This window comes from Cryptomeria japonica, chromosome 1, assembly GCF_030272615.1.
Source record: "Cryptomeria japonica chromosome 1, Sugi_1.0, whole genome shotgun sequence".
Lineage (NCBI taxonomy): Eukaryota > Viridiplantae > Streptophyta > Pinopsida > Cupressales > Cupressaceae > Cryptomeria > Cryptomeria japonica.
Window position 1 is genome coordinate 60,102,348 of NC_081405.1, and position 14,122 is coordinate 60,116,469.

General features: G+C 36.8%; 1 protein-coding gene across 4 annotated transcripts in view; it reads right to left on the minus strand.

Moving 5' to 3' along the window:
* Positions 1-5,570: 5,570 nt before the first annotated feature.
* LOC131063223 (uncharacterized) overlaps positions 5,571-14,122 on the minus strand; it is a 111,722-nt gene continuing 103,170 nt past the window's right edge. For all 4 annotated transcript variants that reach the window (XM_057997021.2, XM_057997019.2, XM_057997020.2 and 1 more), the window contains 4 exons: positions 8,068-8,190; positions 7,560-7,850; positions 7,374-7,430; positions 5,571-6,047 (listed from right to left, as the gene is read on the minus strand). In XM_057997021.2, the coding sequence (XP_057853004.2) occupies positions 5,865-6,047; positions 7,374-7,430; positions 7,560-7,850; positions 8,068-8,190 (654 nt within the window). In that variant the 3' untranslated portion in view covers positions 5,571-5,864. The remainder of the gene's footprint in view (positions 6,048-7,373; positions 7,431-7,559; positions 7,851-8,067; positions 8,191-14,122) is intronic.

A 14,122-nucleotide genomic window follows, 5' to 3' on the forward strand; every position in this document is an offset into this window, starting at 1 on the left:
TAACCGGTGATGCAGGAGCATTGTATTAATCTATTTGTTAAGTGCTTGGTTGGCTTTGTGTGGCCAAGATTCATTTTGGTAGTCACAAACCTTGTTGCCACATGGGTAGGAAGTTGGAAAGAATGAGTTAGTTACCTTTGGCAAACATGGAGATGAATGACTAATGAGCATCTTACAAAAATTAGTTACAAATGATAATGAAACGGTCAGGAGTGGTCGAGCAGTTGAGAAGTAATGACCAAGGACTATCAGAAGGAGCCAAAATTGGCCAAACAAGGAGAGGTGGATCATAGTTGACGGTAGAGAGGTCGGAAGAGGCCAGATAGGCCAAACAGATGAAAAGTTCTTGAATGAAAAAAAAGGAAAGCCCTCGAGTTGAATGTAGAGAGAGTCGAGCAGTCTGAGAACCGGGTGAAACCAATATAGTATGGTTGCAGTGTAGAAGAAAGGTTGAGGCCCGTAAGGGCAATGTTGAAATGTCTTAAAGCCAGAGTTGTGTGATAAGAGGGGAAACAAGAGATAGGCAACAAAATTATTAGCCGATTGGTGGAATGACAGAGAACCAATAGAAAAGGACAGAGATAGATGGAAGTAAGGAATGGGAAGAAGCAGCAAGGAAGCATAACATCGAGGGAAGGACGAACGAGAACCAAGCGGGCCAAAGAGATAAGATAGCGAGCAAATCAAAAGAGTGTTGAATGTTGAAGGAAGAGCAACTGAAGCTATGGGAGCATGTCAAAGACTAGGCTCGAGTTTACTTTGTTGAATAAATAATCTGTTATGTAATGGTGTCATCCTTGTGGAAGATTGAATAAATGAATAGATGTTCATTGTTTGTTATTCAAGTGGGTTTGGTTATCAATTTCTTGATTATTATTTGCTCTATTGATTCACGGGAATTCTTGTTGACAAATTTATGATTGTGTATTGGTTATCTAAAAACTATCAATTGGTTGGGCAAGTTCATGTCATTGTTTTGTCAGGAAGTCTGTAGAATGTTATTATTGTTTCAAATCATAGTCTAGGTGTGTGAGTGTGGACCATCACGAGCAAGTTGTATGTAGATATTTGAGGGTTGTCCCCATCATTTGGTATCAGAGCCCGAAACATCTGGGCAAGAAAATTGGGCATGATTATTGAACTTTGGAGAAATATGAGAATTATAGTTTGATGTTCATATATTCCTGGAAAGTTTTGTGTGTTGCAGATTAGGTACCAAAAGACTGGGCAGAGTAAAAGGAGAGAAGCTCTAGGTGAGGTCTCACAAAGACAAGGACTAGAGAAAGAAATATGCAGCGGCATACGAAGAAAGAAAGCTTCAAAGGAAAAGATAAGATGAAAGTCAATATGTCAAGACAAGATGCAGAGTTTGAAAAGGAAATGGCAAATTTGAGGAGAGAAGCCAAGAATATGTTTGGGTTTGCCCAATGAGAAAGAAGGTAAAGTGTCTTATAAAGGAGATTGTCAAAGAAAGAATAAGGCAGAAGATGGCTGCCATGAAGAGAGAAGAAAGAAAAGGTTTGGACAACAAAAAGTTGTTGAGTAAGAATCATGTCAAGGAAGAGGTGAAAGAAGTTCTCATTGTGGAGAACACGAAAGAAAGTAAGAAAGAATGCAGAGTAGTGCAAGAAGAAGCACTCAATAGAGGAAGCAACGAAAAAAGGTTGGTGTCCATGGAGGCACTCAAGGAGACATGTTGGTCTCTTGTTTTATTTGCTAATGTTGTGTTTAAGTATGTGTTTGCAAGTATGAGAAACCTAAAAAGGAAGGTCAAGAATAAGACCTTGAAGATGGTGAGAGAAAGAGAAAGTAAACCAACCGTACAAAGTGTTGAGAATGAGAATGAGAGAAGACAAGTTGCAGCAGCCTACCAAGAAGCCATGGGAAAACCATACACATTAGAGGTACATCATAAAGTATCTAAAAATGAGGAGGATGACATTGATAGTTTCCAATATTATAATGAAGGATTTGAAGAGGCCCTAGAGTTTTATGATGCTTCAAAAGATGTTGTAGATGAAGAAATCCTTAGAGTGGAGAAATTGATAAGCGAAGACAGGAATGAAAGAGAATCAGGACAACAACCTTTTGCAGAGGTAAATAGAAGTGAGAGTGTTGATTTTGGTCATAAATGTGGAACAAAGTGTGTAGATATCCTAGCTAATGAGGAGAAAAGAAGACAGGAGTTTCCAAATCTTGGTTGGGATCACGGTTATAGGATACCACATTGGCAGAGGAAACCAATTAGTGAGAGGCAACGGTTAAAGTGTAAAGAAGGAGGTGTTTTCAATAATGTCAGTGCTAGCCAACATGCCCATAAGATGTCAGGCATGATAGAGTTTAAGGGGAAGCAAGAACATAAGGCAAATTGTGAAGAAAGGAAACATAAAGAAGATATTACAAGGCAAAAAGTAGACCATGGGTTATGGAGAACGAGTGTGGAGATAAAAAGACATCAGCCCAGAACTAAGGAAAACAAAATGTGGGTGGCCAAGCGTGTGATAGTTGAAAGTGGTGTTGCAGGATATGTTATTCGAAAAACACTTCAAGTGAATGGAAGATGTGAAGAGAAGATTAAGTTTGTGGGTGAAGAAGAGAAAGGATTTGCAGCGGGAACATGTCTTGCAAAGGGCATGAAAGGAACAAATGAAGATGAGAAGACAAGGGTAACAGTGACTGAAATTGAAGTAGATGAAGATGGAACAACTGGAGTATTGCCAGATGAAATACCGAAGGAAAAAATTGAGATAGCTGCAACATCAAGTTGGCAGAAGCTTGAGGAGACCATGTACAAGGTGAGAAGTATACGAGTGAAAGTAAAATATTTCAATAATGATGCTTTTGAAATTTTGAATAGAATTGTTAATGGAGATGAAATTGATGAGGAAGTGACTGAAGATGATGACCTGTATGAATGTGAACTGGAGTTGTGGAGACTCGTGGATGAAAAAGACTTGAGAAGGGAAAGATATAAGAGGAAAAAGGAAAGAAAAAGAAGACAAATTGGAAAGCTTGGAATAAATAAATATAAGTGTGGAATGCATAAGAAGAATGAGTTGGAGAAGAAAAATGGGAACCAAAAGTGGACAGCAAAAGCTTGGGTTGATAAAGGCACCAAGAGTAAGAAGAAAAAGAAGGTGCAGTGGAAAATGAAGCAAAAGATGTTGTAGCAGCGGTGTTTAAGGATGAGGGCAAACAAATGCATAACAAAGCAGGTGCAGAGATGGAATTGCAAAGGGGAGAAGAAAACAATAACTGTATAGATAACCTATGGGCACAATTTACAGCAATAGACCAAGAGTGGAAAGACAAGCTTGAAAGTATGAAGATAGATGGGGTTGCGAAAGATGCAAAGATGAAGATTGTAATTAAGAATAAAGAAGTTGTTGCAACTTAAATGGAATGTGGAATAATGTATGCAAATATTAGCACTAATATTGTGAAGCCTGATTTTGAAGAAGTGGAAGATGATTGGATAGTGGCCATCATGGAAGCGAAGCTGGAAAGGGTAATGAATGAGGTTGTGGAAGATGAAGTTGAGGTAGTAAGTGCAAGTGTAATAGATATTGTGAATATTGGAATGTCAATGTATAGCGTGTGTGAATTTGAAGATATTGTGATCTTATATTTCCATATAATCATTTATGTTGATGAATGGGTGAGGAGAGATTGGTGGAGGATGGTAAACAGTCAAGATAACCTCATGAGAGAAGAGCAAGGCAGTAAACAACAAAGTTGGAGGAACATGACAGTTGAGCTAGAGAGATGTTGGAAGAAGCGGAAGAAAACGAATGGAAGAAGGTAGTTTTGAATTGTTACTCCCATGTGCAAGAGCACATGCTTTCTTTTGTGCCTTGTGAGTCTGATGCAGGAGCATTGTATTAATATATTTGTTAAGTGCTTGTTTGGCTTTGTGTAGCCAGGATTCAATTTGGTAGTCACAGATCTTGTCGCCACATGGGCCAAAAGTTGGAAAGAATGAGTTAGTTACCTTTGGCAAAAATGGAGATGAATGATTAATGAGCATCTTACAAAAACTAGTTACGAATGGTAATGAAATGGTCAGGAGTGGTCAAGCAATTGGGAAGTAATGACCGGATAGTATCAGAAGAGGTGGAATCATAGTTGACGGTAGAGGGGTTGGAAGAGGCCACACAAGCCAAACAAATGAAAAGGTCTTGAATGGAAAAAAAGGAAAGCCCTCCAGTTGACTATAGAGAGAGTTGAGCAGTCTGAGAACCGAGTGAAACCAATACAGTAGGATTGCAACGTAGAAGAAAGGTCGAGGCCCGTAAGGGCAGTGTTGAAATGTCTTAAAGCCAGAGTTGTGTGATAAGAGGGGAAACAGAAGATAGGTGATAGAATTATTAGCCGGTTGGTGGAACGCCAGAGAACCAATAGAAAAGGAAAAGGACGGAGATAGATGGAAGTAAGGAATGGGAAGAAGCAGTAAGGAAGCACACATCGGGGGAAGGACGAATGAGAACCAAGCGGGCCAAGGGAATAAGATAGGGAGCAGATCGAACAAGGAAGTTGAATGAAGAGCGACGGAAGCAATGGGAGCATGTCAAAGACCAGGCTCGGATTTACTTTGTTGAATAAATAATATGTTATGTAATGGTGCCATCCTTGTGGAAGATTAAATAAATGAATAGATGTTCATTGATTATTATTCAAGTGGATTTCGTTATCAATTTCTTGGTTATTATTTACTCTGTTGATTCACAGGAATTCTTGTTGACAAAATTTTTATTGTGCATTGGTTATCTGAAAACTATTGATTGGTTGGGCAAGTTCCTGTCACTGTTTTGTCAGGAAGTCTGTAGATTATTATTGTTGTTTGAAATCATGGTCTGGGTGTGTGAGTGTGATCCATCACAAGCAAATTGTATGTAGCTATTTGAGGGTTGTCCCCAACAACCAGACAGCCAGCCTCCTAGTCAAAATCAATGGTAGGAGATCACACATCGAAAAGAACCTGAAGATAATTTTAAGGGTGTTCATCTTGGTCCCATAGACTGTTTAGTCTTGTTGAGGTCATTAAAATCTTTCAATCATTCATTCACTAATGTTACAATTGTTCTTTTGGTTCAATGGCATTATGGTTATGGCTAATGCAAACAAAATAAGCCGAGACATTAAGTTTTTACACAATGTCCAATATGCTCATCACAAATATTTAACATTTTGGTGATTGAAGGACAAGGGGATGTGGATATAAGTTTTGGTGATCGAATGAATTTTCCTTTATTTTAGGGATGAGGGTGGTATGTCTATTATAAAAGAACTGAAATTTAAAAAGTAAATAAAGTGTGCTGAATTTGCAAAAACAATCCTCCCTCCCTCTTTCAGATTTTTGGCCTTTTTATTTTTATTTTTTAACTTATTATTTAATTTTATGCACCAAATGGCACAGGTTGCCTAATGCTTAAAAACAGGGAAGGTCTTGTTTCCATCCCTATTGCCCAAACTCCAGCATATCTTGGATGTCACAAAGACAGACGATTACACATCCCAGTGGATGACTGCAACATATTGAATGTTCAAGCCTGCAAATATGAATATTTAAATGCAAAAACTTGGTGAGACTCAGATATATATTCAAACGGGTTCACCCAACTAGAACATTTACATATCACTTTCTTGCTTTGGTCCATAATCTGGACCTGAAGACCAAATGAAGAACCTTGCTCTAAGTTTAATCTGGCTTTCTCTAACATGCATACAACCATCTTGTAGCATAGATCTTTAGCAAACAAAGCCATACTCCATAAACCCATTCATTTAAAATGACAATTAGAACATTAAAATTAGTTTAACTTACTGAAAACCTGTACATAGAGATCCAAAGAAGATACTACTTGTTATGTACATTCCACTTTTATTTGAATTGGGTTCCTTTTATGTAAAATCCTTCCACTTCGAATGACAGGATTACTTGAGCTTGGCAAACACAGTGCCTGTGACTGCATTGCTGACAATTCTCTAACCCGAGCTAGAATTGGTGCTGGAATAGGAGATGAACTATGCTTTTTCCTGTTCCCAGCCTGCAGTGAATAGGTATTAAAAAGTACTGTCAGGTTGCTGAGAAAGAAAGATCCCACTGCTAATTTAAGATACTTCCAATCTTTATTAGTTTACTTTAGCAAACAATTTACTTGTATTAGCATAATATTCATAGAGATGGGAAAACATCAAGATAAAGGAGAGGTAGGTTTTACATTATCCACATCTTAATAGGATCAAAATAAACAAAACCCATAAAGAGGTATTTAATCACTCTTTAGTTCTTAACTCTATAGACAAATAAAAACTCAAACTGAAGAACTAATTTTGAAGGATTGATGACGGAAGATAGAGGGATGTACCTCCAATATCCAATATTTGATTCAAAGATTGATTTCTAGAGATTAATGGATATTTATTCTAAGGAAGACAACGAGGCACTCACTCAAAATAATGGTAAGAGAATCAATGACAGATGGCAGGGTTGCTCATAAAAATAGTAAGAGAATAAATGGCAGGGAATGGAAGCCCTAGGGGTATGCTATCATCCATTTTGATATTTAATTTAATTCATAGACTAAATGCATGAGCTTGGATTGCAGGATATCTATTCAAAGGAAAGTAAAGGCCTCAGTAGCAAGGAAAATGTCCACTTTTGGATTCAAACAACCAAAGCAATTTAATGCTCAGAACGCTTTTTATAAAACATCTTTTATAAAGCATCAATTCAAAATATTCTGAAAATCCCTCCATGACCTCCAACGAGTGCCACAATAGAGAGCTCAATGACAGACTAGAAAAAACAATAAAATTTGGCAAAAACCCAATCAAATTTTGTTTTGCAACAGATGGAAACTCAAAAAAAACTGTGTCTCAAACCAAATAAATGGCAAATCCCTAGGAATTATGATGAACAATGTTGATAAACAGAATCAAATTATTATGTAAAATACATCAAACGAAATTTAAATGTTCAAACCAAACCCTTGTACTGGAAAACTATTGTACACTGTTTTACATTCCAGTAAAATAATATGTGAACTTTGAAACATTTTAAAAGGAAATAATGAACTGTATAACACTAATAACTTTTTTTGAATTCTCATATCAAATTATGAAAACAAACAATTCAGATGCAAGAGTTGAAGCAATGAAAAGCTCCTAAACATCTAAATGGAGATAAATACCACCTCGTATCGAGCATGAACACCTGCATTGTTAGAACTTTGAAAGAACCCTTTCTCAAAATCAAGAGACCAAAAGTAAATATTTTGAAGATCAAAAAACTATTTAGTACCGTGCAGGGCAGAGCAAGATGATAAACATGATAAATAAGGGATTGAACAGAAAAAATATAGCAACCAGACCTCTTTCTTTGTCTGTAATTGTGCATTGCTAGCCCTTAGTAGATTTCGCCATTTATCCTGATAAAGATGTAATTTATTATAATCATGTGAATAAACAACATAGCAATTACAATATTGAATCAAAACCAACCAAAAAAGTAGATCAATATGAAAATTGATTATATTATGAAAAAAATCATTGCTGACCTTTAGATCAACTGAGGTACGATAACCAGATGAGGAAAATACAAGCTTCCTAATATCAGACCACCTTCCAACACCAAAACGTGAAACACCATCTACTAGTTTCATCACCTCTTGCAGTGTCCAAGAGCGGTGATGTTTCCTGCGAATCCCTCCTTTGGCTGTTCGAATTGTTGAGACATAATTGTCAGAGACATCATCTACTGAGTCAGAGTTGAAGGGCTCTGCAACACATTTCCCGTCTGTTGGAACTGAAATTAGCATCTGCTCGTTATTTTCTTTATCATCATACACCTGTCATTTTTAACAAGCAGCTTAAACTATAAATTACTTTCATAACATCATATCCATCACACTTGAATTTGAAATCGTAAATCATAAAGAGTGTGTCCCAGAATAATTATTAAAAAAACAAAAGATATGCTGCCCTTAACACCACATTAAAATGATAGATCTAGGTTCTATTTTTATGCTTGCACCTTGAAGAGTATCAAAAGATATTATGTCTTACAAAGTTTTGAGTTGATCCAAAAGGAACAATCTGTTTCATATCCCCATTGTCACTACTACACTGTTCTTCTTGAACATGAGCTTTCTTCAAAAAGCTGGTAGGACTCTCACTGGTCTTCTGCTTCTGTACAAAATAACAAGATCAATGTAAACCTTAATTGCAATTTAAGCACCCTGGAGGAATTTCAATGATAAGAATTTCCAGCCTAAAAGCTGTATTTTCAAGAATCAAATAAATAGAATTGGGAAAAGCTCATACTGGATAAGCTCCATACAAAAGAATCAGAAAATAATAATATTAAAATGAAAAAAAAACAAAGACACTGCAATAAGAATAAAACAGACAGTTTTATGGTCAACCAGATAACATGTAGAGGGCAAAAATTGTATTCCTCTGTATTCATTGTAGATGAACACCAACAAAATAAAACTATTTGGTGTTAGTCTCATTTCCATATGCATCAAGAATGGAAAGAACGAACAAAGAGTGATGCAAACAATGTAATATTGGATTGGCACTTCTCTTCTTATTCTCAATGCTATGCTATTGGATGTGTAGATGATATTCTTATTCTCATTCTTAATAATATGCTTCAACTCTCATGCTGCTCTTGTTGCAACTTGCTCTACAACTAGAAGAACTGCATTTGTATGGATGATTTCCTTTCCCAATATGTAGTGCTTACAGTCCTAGATAATGAAATAAATATCTTAGTAACATGTTGGATAATTTATTACCATGCCAATGGTTGTTCCACTGCAGTAAACAATTAAGTGACAAACCAAGTGAGGACAGCTTAGATGCAGCAATTTCTGTCTCAAATGGTTGTAGAAGAACAGGTAATGCAATACTGGCATGCAACAGAGTTTGCATTTCAACTCTTCAAATGCTTTTTATTGCATTGTTGGCCAGTTATAATTTGCCTTCATGCCCCACTTGGTCACTTGAATCAAGAGTAAAGCAATGTCTGAGGAATGAATTTAAACCTCACGTATAAATTTTCCAATCCTAGGAAACTACAAATTTTTGTGTAGGTCTTTGGTACAAGTCATTCTCAAATGACAGAGATTAGATTGAATCCTCGTCTACTCCATGTGTATCAACATATACCCAAGATGCTGCATCTCCTCCATTGGCAAAAGAACATTCCTCTAGATTTATACAACTTGTGTTGCCACAAATTGTTAAGCACTTGCTGAATGCGACTCAGGTGCTCTACCCATGTTCTGTTGAAGTTAAGTATGCCATCTGGAGAGGAAATAACAGTGAAGTTGTATATGACTCAAGGATGTCACTCATCCTCATGAATTTCGTAGGATCATTACTCAGGCCAAAAGGCATAATCATTCATTCAAAGTCCAAACAAACCCTCTATCACATTGAGGGTTGTCCTCCAAACATGTGAGGCTTCAACAAGAATATGATGGTTCCTTGATTTAAGATCTATCTTTGTTAAAAACTTCACACCACAGAGCTGCTCAAATAAGTCCTCCATCCTTGGAGGAGGGTGGTGGTTCTTCACAATTATCTAATTTAAGGCTTTCAAATCGATGCACAACCTCCATGTGTGTCATCCTTCTTTCGCATGAGCCTAATTGTGCTGTCACAAGGAAATGAGCTGGGCCCGTAATGTCCCCTTCTCAGACCTGATCTTTGACTTGGTCATTATTGGCTTCAGGGCATGATTGAAGAGTTAAGTTGATATATTTAATTAAAAGGTCACGTTTTAATATTATATTCGAACGTTGACCCCTTGGCCTAGTCTATTGACTTTATGTTGTTTTGAAAAGTGGGCTTTTTGAGGGTGGCGCCTTCATTAAAGATTATTTTATTAATTTCCAAAGTCAAAGCAAGCTTAATGTGGGCGCATTTATCAAGGTATTGAATTTAATTAAAATATCAATATTAAGCTTGAAAGGAAAAGGACGCCATCTTGGAGAAAGGATTAAGGTTTGGATATTGAAGTGGATTTTAGGGTTTCGTGAAGTCAACAGGAAGTTATAAAAGGAAGACTTTGAGCATCATTTCACATCTTTGGTCTACAGTACTGTTATGTTGCCGGTTTGGCTCTGGGTTTGCTTCGAGGAATGAAGGCCTCCTAGCTTGGGCATCGCTTCTTGTTTGTAAGACAACAACTAGTGGTGATTTTAGTTTAGTTTGTGAGTTCCTTGAAATTTGTGCATTGTAATCAACATTGTAGTTCTTAGTTTCTGATTTTTGCGTATTAGAAGTTCCTGGTTTTTGCATGTTAGCTTCAGCAGATTGGATGTTTAATTCATAAATCAAAAAGACAAAGAAATTCGTTGTGGGTATTGCATATTCCCTTCCATATAGGGAATGCGCCCATGTGTGCCAATTTGTCGATTTATTTGTGAAGCATCAGATTTTTAAGAGAGAAATCGCCCTTTCCAGCTGGGTCGTACCTTTGCTGTCTTGGGAATTGTGCATTGAGTGTTAGATGCTTTTAAAGTCTGTTTTCTGTTCTTAGTCTGAGCGCCTCCTTTCTATTAGAGTTTTGCAATTGATATCAAGCATTTTGAATGAGTAAAGAGTGAGTTCCGAGCATTTCAAAGAATCCTATGTTGCTGGATATTTGTTGAAAGGTGCAGGTCTGTTAAATCAGTTTGGAGAAATCTGCAATATCTTTATTCGATGGTGGTGAGAGTTCTTTGAAAGCGATGGGAATGCTTCATTGAAGATTTATTCAAGTCTGGAGAAAAGGTTGGATCTGTTTATTGCCATTTCCGTTAATCTTACTTCTCAGCAAAGGAATTCATTAATATTGTACCTCTCTATTTATATGCTGATACGTATTGTTTGCAAGATTTCATCTTTCATAGTGTAAGCTGGCAGTAGTACTGACAGCAGAGTATAATCTTGCTTTATCAAATTGTAATGCTCTTCTTACTTTCAGCATTTGATATTGTATTTAATTGACCTCCGCCCTATGGTAGCTACTTTCCCATTCTGGGTTAGCAAGCACATTCTGGGTGTTGAGTATTTCCAGCTTCCGCATTTCTTTTCAAGCATTGTTTTGTAATCACTCCGCCATATGGTCGCCCCTCACTCCATTCTGGATTGGGTAGCACATACTTGGTGTAGAGTTCCCTTTCAGCATTTAGGGTAGAAGATCCTCTGACCATATGCTCGCCATCATCGGCGCCAATCTTGGTTAGAGTTACTGCATAAGCAATTTGTTTTAGATCCTCTGACCAATGCTCACACCTTGCCCACAACGGGATCCTGGTGTACATTCTGGTTAGAGTTGCTTCAGCACGTTTTGGTTTATCTTCTAACCTTAACGGGTGCATTGAATGTAATTTGTAATTTGTACAAACGAAAAAATTTGGCTCGGAATACTTCAGCCTAATCAGTTCTTTATCTAGATTTTATGAACTTTTGTTTGATCTTGTTTAGTGATGCATTAGGAAGTGGTAGTGCTACAATTATAAAAATATTATCTTTTACCATACAAAATTTGAGGAACACCAACTGAAGACTAGTAAAGATCCTTATATCCTCCAGTACTTCTTGTTATTTGTGTTTTAAGCATGTGCACCATTGACTTGATAACTTTCTTATATTTTGGTCATAATTTTTTCACCAGAACAAAATTCTTGCATTGCTTAGCACTAATATGTGAAAGCTTAGGGACTGAGAAGCCAGAGTTTAATCTCACCAACTTTTATCACATTTATAGGGTTTACTCTAAAAAATGCATGGTACTGGAAAATAAATGGTTGCCAAAGTAAACAACTGCATAACTCTAATGCAAGCTTTACACGATCCATCCTAGTCTCCTTACCTTTTAGACAGTCTGTGTTAGATGGGTTCCCTTTGTTCCTTGACAGACTCTCATATTCCTTCAACATGTCTGATTCTTCCTTGGACACATGCCTCTTTTTTATTTCAAGGCCCTCAACTTTGACTTTATCAATTTTTTTGTTTTGGACTTGGAAGGTTAGGGGAGGGGGGTGATGGAGGCATGCCCTGACGGGGGGGTAGCAGTTCACACGCTAATTCCAATTAGAAAGATGGAGCACAAAGACATAGTGTAGGCTAGACAAGGATTGCTTATTTTTTTAAATTGTTTGGACTTAGGAAGGAGGGAACCCTGAGAGGATAATTTATTTTATTTGACCAAGGTAATTCGCTAACATCTGGCTACTGTTGAGTTTCAATCAGATTTGAATAGAAGATATTTTTTAATTTTATTTGAACTTAATCTCAGTCTGATATTAATTTGAACTATGAAAGTTACAAACAGAATATGTTGAATTCACTGTGAGTGAATATCATGAATTGCTGAGTGCCACAGGTTATAGCTAATCCAACATATATGTAATCCGATCTGCAGTGTATGTGTGTAATTCGATCTTACTGATCACCGATTGCTGTAGGTTATTGACTTCCTTCCAGTTGAAGATAATTACGAACTATTAACTATTTCTATATGCCACAAACTATGTGATCACGTACTGCTGTATATTGTTTCTTATTTTTATTGCTGTTATCATACCTCCAAGGAAAATGTAAATGTAAATAGACTGTGATGACTTTCAGAACAATCAGAATTCTGAGACAATGAATTTATACTGTTAGTATTTGATTTAAAGAAATATAAATCTGATTTTATTTATGTCTTATCAGTTTGCCTCTGCAGATACGAAGACAAAGCAATTATATCTTCTACGTTCACCACATGTATCGTATATCCTTTTATTCAACAAGGGTGGTGGATATATATCATTTGTCTTCATTGGATCGTGCCTCCACAGGGGGTCGCGATCCTATGTGGAACCACGTGGTTCCACATAGGGTCATGACCCCTGTGTGGAGCCACGATCCTTCTACACCAGCGGGATTACTTAAACCAAACATAACAATAACAAACTAGTATGTTAGTTTAATACTAAATTAAATCGCACGTATAAAATCGAATTTCTGGGCGCTAAAACAGATTACGATTTTAGAGTTACGACTGAGACTAAATTTAACACTCCCTCTTAGTCTTAGGAGTATAGACCTAAAACTTAATTTAGCTCAACACTAATCTCATGATAATTACATCACCTAGGTGTGAAGAATCAGCCTGTGATTCTAAGGATATACTCACTTTGATATCCCTGTTTTAAGTATCAGCCTGTGATACCAAGGATATACTCACTTTGATATCCCTATTATAAGTATCAGCCTGTGATACCAAGGATATACTCACTTTGATATCCCTATTATAAGTATCAGCCTGTAATACTAAGGATATACTCACTTTGATATCCCTGTTATAGTATGTGCACTGACATTAATCCACTTACATAATGTCTACTATAACTTATCATATTACTGATATTCAAATTGTCTGATTTTCAGTTTATATGATCTTCCAAACATTTATAAGATCGTCACCTTACAATGTTAAAATACAAGTGTTCATTAACTAAAGAATCGTCATCCTTTAGGAATGAACACAGGGAAAGGTTACATAATTCATATACTCAAGTATATGACCAAGAAGTTTACATAATTTTAGACATCAATTACATTTTAACCATACCAAGATACCTCCTGAAGTGATCAATTATCACTCTTGCTAGGGGTTTGGTGAGAATGTCAGTTGTCTGATCTCCTGTATTGACATATTCCAGTCTTATTACCTTTCTCTCTGTCATGTCTCTTACATAGTGATATGGGATCTCAATGTGTTTGGATCTATCATGGAAAACTGGATTCACTGAAAGTTTAATGCAGCTCTGATTGTCACAATGAATGATAGTAGGCTTCAGACTTTCACCAAACAGTCCTACTATCAATTTCCTCAACCATATGGCTTCCTTAGCTGCCATGGATGCAGCTATATATTCAGCTTTTGTGGAGCTCTTAGCTACGGATGATTGTTTTCTACAGATACAAGATACCATAGCTGATCCCAAGCTGAAACAGCATCCTAAAGTGGTCTTCCTGTCTATCACACTTCCAGCCCAGTCTGAATCAAAGTATCCATGTAGGTTCAATGCAGTGTATTCATAATGCAGTCCATAGTCCAAAGTACCTTGTA